Raw genomic sequence first — 14,232 nt, 5'->3', positions numbered from 1 at the left:
CTGTGAGATGTGTACATCAATGTCCTAAAACACACTGTCCTTTGGCAGGACAGTGTCCTGGGTGAAACACTACCCGTGTCACTTCAGTTATAAAGTTATAAAGGATAAAATAGGTACATCATTACCAGGAACGCTATAACATTTTGGTGGGATTGCTAAAGGTGGTGCATGAGGGAGAGAGAAAACCAAATCTGCAGTAGTAGTGGAAGAAGTTAGTTATTAATGGTGGTGTGGATTTTGGGAAGCACCCTCACTTACTGACCTACAGACTGAGGCAGCCACAGCTTGGGGAGCTCTGTTGTGAACTCTCCTCCCTGCTGCAAAGACAAACAAGTGGAGCATCCATTAGAGTAAAATTTGTATTTTCTTTTTGAGAGGAAATTGAGCTACCTAAGATAGTCAGAAAAATTTTCCTCAAGGGAGGATGGATGAATGGATTTTATCAGGCATCTCTCCCCCTTATAAAGCCCAGAGGCTGCACCTGGGAAATGTGAAACCTTTCCAAAGCACAGCAACCACCACTTGTGACTTTGTTTCTTGTTGCCATTTTATTCAGTCTCTGTTTCAGCACCTTTCAGGCAAAGCACTTGTAGCAAAGCTGGCAGGTTTTCATACACTCCAGCACACACCCAGCTGCCGCTGCTGGGGCTTTAAATTGCAGCATAAACCTCACTTGTAGCTCCTGTTTTTATCTGTCAGAATTACCAGCTACCTGAGTCACCACAGAAACACTCTGCTCCTTCCTAACAGAGAATGAAATGTGTTCTGACAATTAAGAAAAACATTTTTCCTAGGGCAGAGATGCTTTAATCTCTGACTGTAACCACTCTGGGTTTTTTTTCCCCCTCTTCTAACCAGCTGGTTTTGGAATACCTTTTTGGTTGATTGGTTCTGTTGGGTTCTTTTTTTTTTAATTAACGATTCAAACCTTTTTTTTTTTCTAGAGAAGTTTTTTATTTACATTACCTCAGAGGTCCTTTTGCCCAGAGGAATTTGTAAAATATTGGACAAGTTGCAGCTTTTAGGCAGTTTTCATGCCAAAGCAGGGCTTGTTCTAAAACCAAGGGTATTTTCCTTCTTGGCTTTCTCATCATTAGGAAAAAATAATCTGCAAGTGGAATGGTTGGCTTGTTCTGGAAGGGACCTAAGGGACAAAGTAACATTTATGCACTGTGTTCTTGTGCTTGGGCTGAACAGGGTAATAAATGTGAGCACATTATGATATTTAATCCAAAAGCAATACGGACTTTGTATACTTTAAATTATTAACAATAAAACCCTAATCATTTCAGAAATGCTAATGGAATATCTGATTAGGTGTTTTATGAAGTTGAAGACTGTGAAAAAATAATTAGCTGAAACTGCAGTCTTGATGGATCAATAACTTTAATTTTTTTACCATAGTCTCAGGTGGTGATTTTTGTGTATTGCCAGAAAATTCTGCTGAATTTTCACATTCTTTTCCCTCTTCCTATATCCACAAACTCTAACTTTTCATCCTCAAATCAGGCTATTTTGGGTTTGCCACCAGATGTGACTCCATTCTTTCCAGAACTCCAAAGCTCAAGAAAAGGGTCCTGAATCATTGATTCCAGTGCATGTCCATTACTGGCTTAAGCACATGCTCTGGTTCATGCCATGACAGAGAAGCTATCCTAAGTATTTTTAGAAAATCTATTGCATTACCAATGCAAAATGGAATTTTCTTGGATTTTTTATGATTTTTAATGTTTTGACAATAGTAAATTGAATTCCTTGTTGAAGCAAAACAAATCAGATGACACATATCTCATATTTAGAAACTTCTTGCTAGATGTCTCCCCACCTCTTGTCCTCCTGTTCATTCAGTACTAGTCAGCATTGGATAGCAAAGAATGTCCCATTGAGTCTTTAATTATTTCCTTGCTGTGTTTAATACTTTTAGTCATTTGTTCTTCACATTTTATTTTGGTCTATCTGATTGCACCACTGCATGTGTCCAGAAAACCCAGACTTCACTCTTCCTCTGCATTTCCTAAACAAGAGCAACATCCTCGTTCATTTCTCAAACTGCCTGCACAGGCTTTCCATGTATCCACTGGCCAGGACCTGGATATTAGGGGAAAACACTTGGAAGAAAGCTTTTCAAGTGAATAGACAGCAAAAAGTTTTACATTCTTATGCTAGTGACAGTCCCTTTTAAGTTCATCTTGCCTTTGCCTTCTCATTTCCCCTTTGACTGGAGCCCATCAGCTCACTGTATCACAGGAGCTGCACAGGAACTACATTTGCGCTTGTGAAAATGTAAAGGTTGCCCTAATGAGACTTTATGTTTTTCTTACCTATTGTTCTTAAGCACTGTTGTTTACAATGCCTTGCAAATCCCCCTGACAGCCTGTTCCTGTCTATTAGAGCTCCAGTGCTCACTGTCCACACTTATCTGTCTTACAGATGCTCACTGTTATCAGTCTGGCTGTCTTTCTGTCACTTTTTTATCTTTCAGTCTGCTGGAGGGTCTGATGCCTGATTGATGTCAAATTGAAGTAGGCAAGGGATGTAGCTGAGAGACAGAAGTGATCTGTCATTAGGGCTTCCAGCTCTTTCATACCAAATACACCAACTTGTAAAATGTTTTGGAGAAATTTGCTCAAAGAAAGAGCAGAGCTGAAAGATTCTCTCTGGTTTTCAGCCTCTTGCACTGTGAATAAAACATCTGCACCATTTCTTCAAGTGAGGAAAAGAGGAAGCCTTGGGCTATTTCCCTTCAGCCCACAGGGCAGGAAAGGTGCAGCTCCTCCTCCGTACATTTGGATGAAGAAGGTAGAGGGAAGATGAGACAGGGCATGGATGTAAAAAGTGGATTGTAGGGACAGAACTGACACCAGGCTGGATGCAGAAAGGATTTCTGGGCATGGTGTTGAGCAAGGAAGCTGGAACAATGCAATTAGAAACTTCAAGCATCATTTCATGAGTTAAGCATGAAGAGCAATGGCAGTGAGGAGTTTGTCTGGATATAAGCTCCTGGGTGCATATATAATCCATGCTGCAGTTTTAAAATCACTTGGACTAATCACATCAGTAGCAGGTAAAATGTGCTTGAAGAGTTTTGCCACCCAAACATTGCAGTATACTACTGAAACATCTTGGATGAGTCATAAATTCTCCCTTTTTCTTGTCTTAACTACTCGTTTTTAAGTGTTTTCTGTCCAAGTGAACTCACTTAGCAGACAGGCAGACAGAATGAAAAATAGATCCAGACTAAGCAGTCAGCCCAATTAGAGGGGTGCTAAGCTCCCTTAGCTCTGCTCACGGTTTATTATAAAGTTCAGGTGCCCTGTACAGTGTAGAGACAACAAAATACTGATTTTATCTATAGGAATGCTGGCCATGTTGTCCAACATGAGATTCTGGAAAAAAATGCTGTGTACTTCTGTGATTAGATGCAGCACTCATATGTACACATGAAGGGATGAAATGAAGTTGCAGGAACTTGCTTGGCTTTCTTGCTTGGCTTTGCAACCTGACCAAGTTGTTTATTAAACTGTGTTTTTTTGTCTTGCATGATCAAGAAGTTCTGAGGAGAAACACAGGGTCATAGACCAATATACACAGAAAAAAATTGGAAAGGAATACCAGGAAGTGACAAAAATATTCAAGAACATGCACAACAGAAACAAATAATGCTCTTAGTATTAACAACTTCACCAAAAGAGAAAGCTGGAGAAATGAGAAAAGAGCTGAGAGGTTGAGAGACACATAGAATTTAATTTAGAATGGTAAAATGCTGTAAAAATTCTAGGTATTCTGTGTACAAATATTTCCATCATTTTGCCTTACCAGCCTCTCTGTGAGTTTTTAACAAATTCACATTTTCCAATTATTCTTGTCTGTCATTTGACATTTTTATCTGACAGGTAAATTAAGGTCATGTGGAAGTTTCAGGCTTGAAAACTCCTTGTAGTGATTTAACTACATGAAAAAAAAATCCTCATGTCTTCAACTCTGGCCTCTAAATTACAAACAAGAGAAACAGAATTATCAAGTAGGTACAGTCTCAGCTAAAAATCTGTATTGTTTACAGGCAGAAAGAACATAAATCAGTCTGAATTTCTCCCCTTCATTAATGTGACTTTGGTTCCTCATAGAAAAATGTATGTTATTAAATGGGTGGATTGGATTCTGTTTTAGCTAGAACACAAAAAAAGAGCATCTCCATCCAGAAATGATCCAGGATACATCTTCATCTTGGTAGCTGCAGGTACTTCTTTGGGCCATGGAATCAGCCCCTACATTTGCACCAGGAAGGTTCCTGGGTTGTTGCTTTGGCAGTGAGTGTCTGTTGAAAAAAATCATTTGTCTTTTGACAAATTTTGCTTCTAATTTTGTACTTGTGTTTTGCTTTCCTCCTGCCAAATTCACTATTTTTGCACACATCTTCCTATTAGAAACAAAAGGAGAGCTGCAGTTTGTCCTCTCCACTGCAGAGATGGGCAGGAAAGATTCCTCTGAAACCTCCTCCATGTACAACTTCAAACCATGCCTGACTTTAATAATCTTTGCCACATTTAACACAACTCCCACTAGTCTGAAAATTGCATTCAGCATTGGCATTGTTACATGTGTGGCATGATATTTCTTATGTTGCGTTTTTCCAACTAAACCTGAGCCTGTGGAAGGTAACACAAGAGCTGGAATCCACTGCCATAACATCACTAGATATCATTTAACTATTCAGTCAATATTTGCTCCATTATTTCTTGGAAGCTGTGTATATTTAACTTGTCTGGCCACAGAATCCTTTGTAATTTACTGCCTGTGCACGCTTCCATCAAATTATTTGGACAGAAACCTAATGGCAGAAACCTAAGAAGTTGGTTTTGCTGAAAATTACTCTTACAAAGCCACTTTACACCATGAGTTTTTAAGCCACACACAAATCTTGTTCAGAAGCCAAATGCTTTTCTAGGAAACAGTGTTTTATGAGGTTTTGGATAGCAATGTGAGCATTGCATTGAGCTTCATCAGCTGCAAAGGGAGAGAATATCACCTGCTGAGCTTTCTAGACAGCAGCCTAGGTGATTTCCCTAAGCTTTAATCACCTGATGCCTAGAAAGCTGAAGATTTTGCTTATTGAATTGTTTGCAAGTTTACCAAATCAAAGTTGCTTCCCTGATGTTAAAATTATTCCCTTTTCTGTATTTACTCCTGTTTTCAGAAGTTATTGAATTGAATTATTTATTCTTCTTTCAATACAATGTTTTATTTCCCATGGAAATAGTAAGAATTGGGTAAATGTCATGTGGTGCAAATGTTCAAGTGGAACTGAGTTTAACAAATAAAACTTTGGAGTCACAGGACGGGAGATAGAGAAAAAAAATGAGCCTAATTCTTTTTCTGCTCATGTAGTATTTGGACAGTGAGGACCACCTGGACTGTAAGTAGGTAAATACTCAGTGTCAAAATTTAATATTACACACAATAAATTAACAAAATTAGGAAGTCTCCAGTGACTGGATAATTTCAGGTGATCTCTTTTTAGCTCCTAAACATCCTACAAAAAACAGAGAAAAACAAGAGGCATAAGAATTTTTTTTTGTCAACGACAGTGTTGCTAATCACCAAAGCATGTTACGATAAACTATATGTATTTTGTGACAATGAAACTGAACACCAGACATGCTGAAGAATGTGTGAAGCTACAAATTAGGTGTGGGGGTTTTGTTTTGCTTCCTCCTGACCCCAGTTTAGTATCTTCACATACCCAGCACTGCTGCTGACTTCACTGGGACAGGGGGATGGAGAGAACTTCTGAATTAGGTGCAGGATTGAGATAAGCTAAGGAAGAAAATACAATTTTGTGTCCAAAATCCTGTCATATTCAAACTTTAGTAAATTGCAAGTGTCTGATAGTGACAAATCCTCCTTTTAGAAACCTGCAAACATCATCTCCCCCCCCATCCTAGCTGGGATATGGATTATGGTTTCTCACTTCACAGACACATTTGCATGTGATGCCCTTGCTAAACACTGAGGAAAACATTAAAAACAAATTGCAACATTTGACCATTGAAATTATTTCAGCCATTCTGCAAAATCCCTGGGTGATGGATGGAGCATCAACCCCTTTTCTCTGTGCTTCTCTTTCAGCTTCTGATATGGCTGCAGAGCAGGGACAGATTCTTGTAATTGCCACTGCTGCTGTGGGTGGATTCACTCTGCTGGTCATCCTCACCTTGTTCTTCCTCATCACTGGCAGGTAATTAAAACACGGTTCTCTTATAGTCCCATCTAAAATTAAGAATTTAAGAATAATATTCAAGTCATTAAACCACATTTTCAGAGCTAAAATTACGGTTAGACAAAGTGGGATATCCTCTTTGTTCAGCACTAGTCATCCAGTTCTTTTGTAAGTGTGGTTTTTCATAAAGACACAGTTTGGGAAGATAAGAAATTATGTGAAATCAAGAAGTAGTATGGGTATTTAGAAATAGTTTCCGGACCTCTTGCCTGCAGAGTGATAATTTAAAAATGCAGTATACCTGCTGCATCCTCAAGGCTCTGACATTACATGGAAAAGAAAAAAAAAAAAAAAGAAGAAAATAAGGGAAAAATCCCCACAGTGTATTTTACAAAATCTCGTAACTGTCAATTGCAAAACTTTAGAGAGTGCACTACTCAGATATCAATAGAGGGGGCTGCACTTTTAGATTTGTAATTACACATCTGTTTTGTTGGTATAGCATTACCTCTAGTTTGAACACAAAGTGAAGTTCTATCAGTGCAGGCCAGAGGTTTTTTGCAATACTCCAACAATACCCTAAATATGGCACTGCAGTAGCTGCCATTATGTGAATTAATGCTCTCTCTGCTAAATAATAAAACCAGTTAAATCTAATGTTCTGGTGAAGGTAATGAGAGCAGTTAACCTTGGAACATATTGTGGCCTTAGATAATCTTAGAGGCTGAGTAAATATTCCTGCTATTACTACAGAAGGTGACAAGCAGTAGGATCTTTTAGAAGAGAGAGGAATCATTTAGACAGAGACAAACTTCCAGAGACAATGATTGTGTGGAATCCATTTGTGAAATCCTGAAACAGTTCAAACACTTCCTTTAGAAAAAAAATCACTAAACTTGGGAATGGAAAAAAAATGGAAATGGGTTTCTTTCTGTGTTTTTTCCTCCTGTTTTCTACTGTTAAGAATATCAGAGATTCTCTTAGCTTTCTACTGTCTTACTCAATGGGACCATTTCAATTATGTAAGATAGGAATTCATTTTGAAGTGCTGCTTAAATGCAGTGATAAGAGCATGTTCCTCAGAAGACAGAGCAAGGAAATTTTGAATAAATACTCAATTTACTCTAGGACTGGAGGCAAATTTCAGCATGAAAAATGGCACTGGTACCCTACAGATGTGCTCTGCTTCACTGTTTAGAATTAACAATTTGATGAGCTGTCAAGTTTCAGGGCTGCTGATGAGCCTATTCAGAGTGGAGAGGCTGGGTGAAATGAGCACCTGCCTCTGCACTGTGCTGGGTCATTATCCACCAGGAGCAAGCAGGAAGCAGGGCTGTCAATTGCAGACAGGAATATGAAAGCAACAGAGGCTTCAAGACACAGGACTGGGGTCTTGGCTCAGTTTCAGGAATTGGATGTTAAAGCTCAGTCTGATTTAGCCTTATCTTCCATTGTTCTGCAGCCAGCATGAGCAGAGAATGAGGAGACTCCTCCACTGGTGATTAATCACTGGCTTCTGTAGTCAAACTTTGGGGCCACATGGAAGTTTAGGAGGGTTGGGTAAGGTTAAAGTCTTGGGTTTTTTGCCTGCTTCCCTTGGGCAAGCACTTGGAGTGTAAGAACTTGTGTTTAGGGCTCTGGACAGGTGGCACCCTACAGACCACTTGTTCAGGTCCTAAAAGTGACACTGGCATCCTTAGGGAGTCCCAGCAACTGGTGTTCAATCTCAAGGTTTCCGCAGAGTCTGAGAATCCACTGGTTTGCATTCCCTCCTCAAGGGCACACTAGCTTCAGGAGTTTCTGCCCTTAATTTCCTCCTCATCACCTGTGTAGCAGTGAATGAACTTGTGACTGTTCCTGCTGTGTTTCAGCAGTTTAAACAAACCACTGAAATGAGGTGGGTGTGTTCACCTATTCCTCAAAGATCTTCACACAATAGATTTACTGACTGTAATTTTTTTTTAAATTTTATAATGCTGTTAATGTTCACGCAGAGGAATGCTGTTAATGTTCACACACGTCCACAGGCACTGCTGTTCTCCACAGGCATCACAGCCTCAACAACCCTTTGCTATCCCTTAAACCAAAAGATTTCCCTCTAAACAGTAATTTTTAGGCTGCTCAGTGAGTCAGAAAGAGCTTTAAGACCAAGAGCAAATATTTTGTTTTTTCTTGACTGTAACAGTTGGTCCTGCCATGTGACCCCCTAAATCAGCGTTATCAGACCTGCAGGTAGGCAGTGTTCAGCAGCTCAGACTACACAGAGCCACTCAGCAAAAGAGAAAAAAGGGGGCCTGATGTGAAAAAAATATTTTCTTTTTTTCATGAAACATAGTGAAGTCATTATAATTCTGTTATGAAGAAAATGAGAGGGTATTTTACCCACTGTATATGGAAGTTAATGGGAAAAGGTTTAATTACTACAGGCCTATGTATGCAAACACGAATGCAGGAAAGTAATAATTTATTGAAGTATCAGAATTCTTTGGAGGAGTCAAACATTAAAAAAAAGTATTACATCTAACTTAAACTCAGGTGGTCATGCTAATCATTCAAACATTATTTGTTTTTCTTTATATATAATCCATTTGTAGTTCATCATGTATTTAGATTCATAAGTAAATATATATATTCCAAATGCAAAGAACTTGGCTTTCATAAAATTGCAAATAAAAACTCAGTGTACATCTGTTTTATTCATGGCAAGTATTTTATTTAAAACCTCGCTTGTTTTTCTTGAAAGATGCCAGTGGTACATAAAGGCCAAAATGAAATCTGAGGAGAAAAGAAGGGCTCATTTGCAAAATGGACACTGTAAGTAGTTCAACGCTATGTAATATCTATATTGTGTTTTAAATGAAGGAAGTCCACTATTTCCTGAACAACTTTTGCCCTTGGTGTTTTAATCTGGTTATTTGAGTAGTTTCTTATTATCTGCATCATCAATGGTCTTTATTTTTGTTTGCAATTTCACTTAAATCTATTAGTAAAGGGGTTTTTTTTTGTATTCAGCTAATAGTATTTAGCAGATTTTCAGGTTTATTTCTTTAAATTCTCAGTTGTTCTGAGTATTGGATTTCTGCCTCAAAATTCCTCTCCTGGTGACTGTATGACTTACTTGTATCTAGTTCTCTTTGGATTTAGGGATCTATGCTTCCAGCCACCCAAGAAATAAGAAGTGGAATGGGTTGTCTTCCCTCATGTTCCTGCTCACTGATCAGTACAGTGAGAGAAAATCCTGGTGATCTCTCATGGGCAATAATTAGTTTATATAGCTTAGTTTACCTACCTACTTTAAATTAGTTACCTTATTGTTTCTTGTTAGAGTAGCAATTTAAATGTTTTTTGGTTTTTTTATTCAAAGGGTATTGCACAAAGGGTATCAGATTTTGTTCTTTCATCATTTTGATAACATCTCTGGAAATGCTATGATCAACACAGAAGTTACCAGAAGTAAAATATTTTTTCAGGTGACACCACTACATCAAGCCAAGTGTCTCTTTCTGTCAAGGAAAAGGGCACATTTGCCCATAAAGTATACTGCCTAGGAAGATGGTTTTGTCATTTGTTTCCAAGCATGACCAGAAATAAAAGAAGACAAAAACCCTCCTCCTGGAGAGTTTGATATATGCCTTTGCGACCGTGAGTGAATTTGAAAAAAGCCTCACTCAGTGTCTTTCAGGCCAGGGTAAATGATGACTGTATTTCATGTTGACACAAAGCTTCATCTCAGAGCCTTCCCATTCATTTGTAGTGATCTCAGCATCACACTGGAGGGGGCAAGTCTCTACTCATATATGTGCCCCACAGAACCAAGAATAAAGAGGAATTACTGTTTTAGACTCAGCTATTAACTGACAGGAGAAAGAAGGCTGAGAAATGCTTCATTCTTTTTTAAGGGATTCTCTGGACACAGCTGCAGATGCCTCTCTTTGTCCTTATAAATTGATGGATTATTAGCATCAACTTGAGTCTTCCAGAACTTAATCACGATATGGCAGGAGCCTAAAAGAAATCCCACACAGATAGTCCAGAAGAAACAACACAAGTTCTTGAACATGCTATACTCAGGAACACAAGGGATATCAGCCATGCCAGAAAATGACAGCTTGTTGGAGCCTGCCAAAGCAATCTGGCACTAACCCACTACTGCCATGGCCATCTCCAAGGAAACAGACAGAAATTATCTTTAAAATGGATTTGGATATTTTTGTCATCTTGCACCTGGCTCTCTGGCTGTTCCAGCTGATCAGAAGAGAACAAAGCAGCACAGCCCTCCAGGACTCATCCTTAGAGAAAAGGAACTCAAGATTTGACCTGTTTGGCAAAACAGGATGTTCAGCCATCTACTCCTAAATGAAAGGAGAGAGCTAGAAACAACTGTTTTCAAAGTAAAGGACAGATTGCCTCAATTGCCCAAGGAGCAGCAAAGGGGAAGATAAACTGCTTTGGCAATAATCACTGTTGTTTTGAGGCCATGCTTTTCCCCATGTTATTGAGCCCTCACTTGCTGTCTCTGCAGACCCTTTTTCAAGTGATCAGCTTCTTCTGTTGGCTTCTGAAATTTTAAGCCTGGAAGATATTATTTTCAGTCCTTTCAATTATCTAGTGAAAAAAAACAAGAAAGAAAACTATTGTTGCAATGCATGATGTCAAGGAGTTCCTGATTCCTCCTATTCTCTCTTTCTTGCAGTACATTTCCCAGGACTCAAAACATACATAGATCCAGACACTTATGAAGATCCATCTCTTGCTGTCCATGAGTTTGCCAAGGAGATTGATCCTTCCAGAATTCGTATTGAAAGAGTCATTGGGGCAGGTAAAACTATCCCTACTGTAAAAAAAATCTCTAGGCATGGCAATACTGCTTTTCATAAGCTTTAGGAAATCAATTCATTATCAGTTTTTTGTGTAGGATTGATTTTTTTGCCTGGTTTGTTGGGTATTTCTTTGTTTTGTTTTGTTTTGTTTTGTTTTGTTTTGTTTTCCAAATGTATTTAAAACAGTGTGTCACACAGCATGTGCCATAGTTATTGTCATTGTCATTCTCAGTCACTGAGGGTGAAATTAGATCAGAATCTCTTTCTATGGGGATATAAGTTCTGAATGTAGAAGACTGAGAAAAACTTTTTCTCAAATAGAAAACTTGAGGAGTTATGAGGGAGGAAAAGGAGAGGCTGGCTTGGGATAGGCTTTTCTGTCTGGAGAAGGATCCCTGGCAGAGAGGGAAAAGAGGAAGATCTGTTGAAAAGATGTAGACAGAATGAAAGATGATGCTTTGTAATCCTTTTTTTTATATTGTTTCATATGTCTTAGTCTCTTTAGAAAGGAAGGGTATTTTTCAGTTTAAACCCCTCATTTAATGATATATTACTGCACTGATAACCATGGAAATATCCCCAGTGTTGCTAAGAAGTGCTTTATGCAGTAGAAAATGTTGTGCAAAAATCCTACAGAAATAAAACCAGGTCTGGTAGCAGACAGGAGAGAGAAAGTAAAAGAGAAAATTCTGTTTCACATTGCTGTCCATAGTGCTGGAGCACGCCAGTTTACCTGATTACTGAGGCCACATCATCTGCAGCTGGAGCTCTGCACCTCTGGAATCATGAGCTTGGGAGAGCCCCCAGAGGGCTGACTTCTGCGGAGAAAATTGAGTTTGCTTTCTTCTATTTCTTCCCTTTCTTCAGACACACTATAAATATTGATGGGTTTTTTTAGATTATAAAGCAGATTGAGCTACATTTCACATCTGTGTAACTGCTGATTTCAGTTGAATAAAACAGACAAGGATTGTTTTAGTTCAGATTAAAATTATGTCCTTAATCTCAGTTTAGTTCATTTATGAAAACTCTTCTCTCAGCTTCTCTCTCTGCTTTCTTGTATGCATGGAAGTATATTCTTTGACATATTTTACTTTTATGGATTTTATTTTTATGGTTTTTATTTTCTAAAATTACATAGGTAATTTTTCAACTTCAACAATACTCACCTAACAGGACCTGCAAACAGGTTGCAATGCAATTTAAACCCATTTCCATGCATACAAGATGCAGGTAAAATACCATGGCTGAGGCAGGGAGAGTACAAATTCCCACACAATTCTTCAGTAGCTGCTTAGGGACATAACATCAGTATAATTCTCAGCAGTCCTAAAGATCTCTGTACATTCTCTCTAATTCTGTACTACACATTTCAATTGGATAAAAAATTGATTTCTTATCACAAGAGAATTACTTCTAAAAGATTTTTACAATTTTCACCTAAGTGAAACCAAAAATCAACATCTTCTCTTTTAATAAGTCAGTTAAGAGATTCACTTTTAAATTTGTTGTGGTTTAACATTTTATTTTGGCCATTAATTCTCATTTTTAATTTCTGCAACTTTAATTTTTCAAACAAAAATTATTTCCTTTCAAGAACCAAAAGATTTCATTCTGAAACTGCCAAAGTGGAAAATCACAAATACTTGAAAAAAAAAAATCCAGCATTTCTGGTCATGACATTTTTAAAACTGTTCTTCTACTGAAAGCAGTTTCCAGTTTGTTTTTTCAGTGGAAAAAGTCATGTCCAAAAGTTCTTGATAATTTACCACTTGCAGTTCTGATGGCTGTGACACTCAAGGCAAGTATTTTTAATTAGTTTCTTTTTTCAGCTTAACTCCAACCTAACTCTGTACCCAAGTTATACTTTAAAGTATTTGGCAATTATATCTCACCCATACACTGTTTTCTGCTCCCTCTCTTCTTGCTGTTTGGTTTAAGGTTCAGCCCCTCTTCAGGGAATGAATTCCCAGAGGTACTTTGTCAAGTCTGTCTTAAAATTTACACTTATCCTCCTATTTCCTTTGTTAAAATGTTGAAACTCAAGGAAGAGATCAACTCTTCAGTTTTTCCCAGAGCAGACTGGGATTATTCTTTGCATGATCTAAATCTCCTGCAAGTTCTCCCACAAGTGTAAAGACTGAAATGGGGAAGTGAGTTGAGCTGTATTTGGAGCTGTGACCTTTCAGTTCTATCAGCAGCCTCTGTCTGTGCTGTGAGACATTTGTTCTGATCCCATGCAGTAATACCAGGCTGCACATCAGACTTTTAAGGGGTTTCACTTTCAGTATCACATATGCCCTGCTGAATGCAAAAAGGGATGTGTGGTTTGCACAGATTAAATTTCTAGACTGCTCAAATTAGCTCCTTTTTGTATAATATACAGTAAGGTGGGTGAGGTTTCTGTTATTAAACCAGAGATTATTTACATTTTATTAAAACTGAACAGGCAGTGGACTCTATCTTTTTCTCTAGCTGTGATCGGCCTTTTCCCTGGAGCAAGGAAAAATGTTGACTTCATTGACATCTGGCTCTTAGCTTCAACTTATTACACATGCAGTCATGAACCTCAGCTGCTGCAGGGTCAACATTTATCCTGTTTATCTTCAAACTTGAGCAGTGAGAATGAGATTCTTAGATGTGAAAAACTCCTTTGGTTGAACCCATTCCCCTTTGACTTTAAAAACATTGAAAATTCTTTATCTGAACAGAGGTGTAGAAAAGCTACTGTGGGATGAAATCTTGTCAAAGTCTCAGTGTAAATAATTCAATGCTTTAAATTTTACCATTGATCTCCATCTAGTCTAGAACAGAAGTAGAAGTTATTACACACCTTAGGTTTCTGTCTGTTTTGCAGCTGATGATACCAAGTTTGAAATCATGTCACAAAAAAACTGCTGGTAGTCTTTATGTTCACCACTTTATCAATCCCAATATCCAAGGGGAAGGAAATTTCTTTCTCACTTTCCAAGTCATGCATCCAAAAAAAAAAAAAAGGGGAAAGAAACAGGGGTTCCTTCCCCTGCTTTGGATGTTGTACAGATAATAAAGCTTGGAATTGCAAGTTGTTCAGCTGCTTCCTTCAGTTTAATTCATTTTAAAGCACTTGGTAACAGCCTTTTACAGTCCCTGAGGGATGAATGTCATTATTTATGAAATTCTGAAGCTGTAATATTCTTGTATAATCTTGTAGTA

At 38.2% G+C, this 14,232-nt stretch overlaps 1 protein-coding gene across 4 annotated transcripts in view; it reads left to right on the top strand.

The window, feature by feature from the left end:
• The window catches only part of EPHA6 (EPH receptor A6), a 374,340-nt gene that overhangs the window by 270,386 nt on the left and 89,722 nt on the right, over positions 1-14,232 (top strand). For all 4 annotated transcript variants that reach the window (XM_036388927.2, XM_036388906.2, XM_036388943.2 and 1 more), the window contains 3 exons: positions 6,127-6,235; positions 8,961-9,031; positions 10,911-11,036. In XM_036388927.2, coding sequence (XP_036244820.1) covers positions 6,127-6,235; positions 8,961-9,031; positions 10,911-11,036 — 306 coding nt within the window. The remainder of the gene's footprint in view (positions 1-6,126; positions 6,236-8,960; positions 9,032-10,910; positions 11,037-14,232) is intronic.

The sequence above is a fragment of the Molothrus ater genome, chromosome 2 (assembly GCF_012460135.2).
Source record: "Molothrus ater isolate BHLD 08-10-18 breed brown headed cowbird chromosome 2, BPBGC_Mater_1.1, whole genome shotgun sequence".
Lineage (NCBI taxonomy): Eukaryota > Metazoa > Chordata > Aves > Passeriformes > Icteridae > Molothrus > Molothrus ater.
This window is presented reverse-complemented; position numbering and strand designations above follow the sequence as displayed.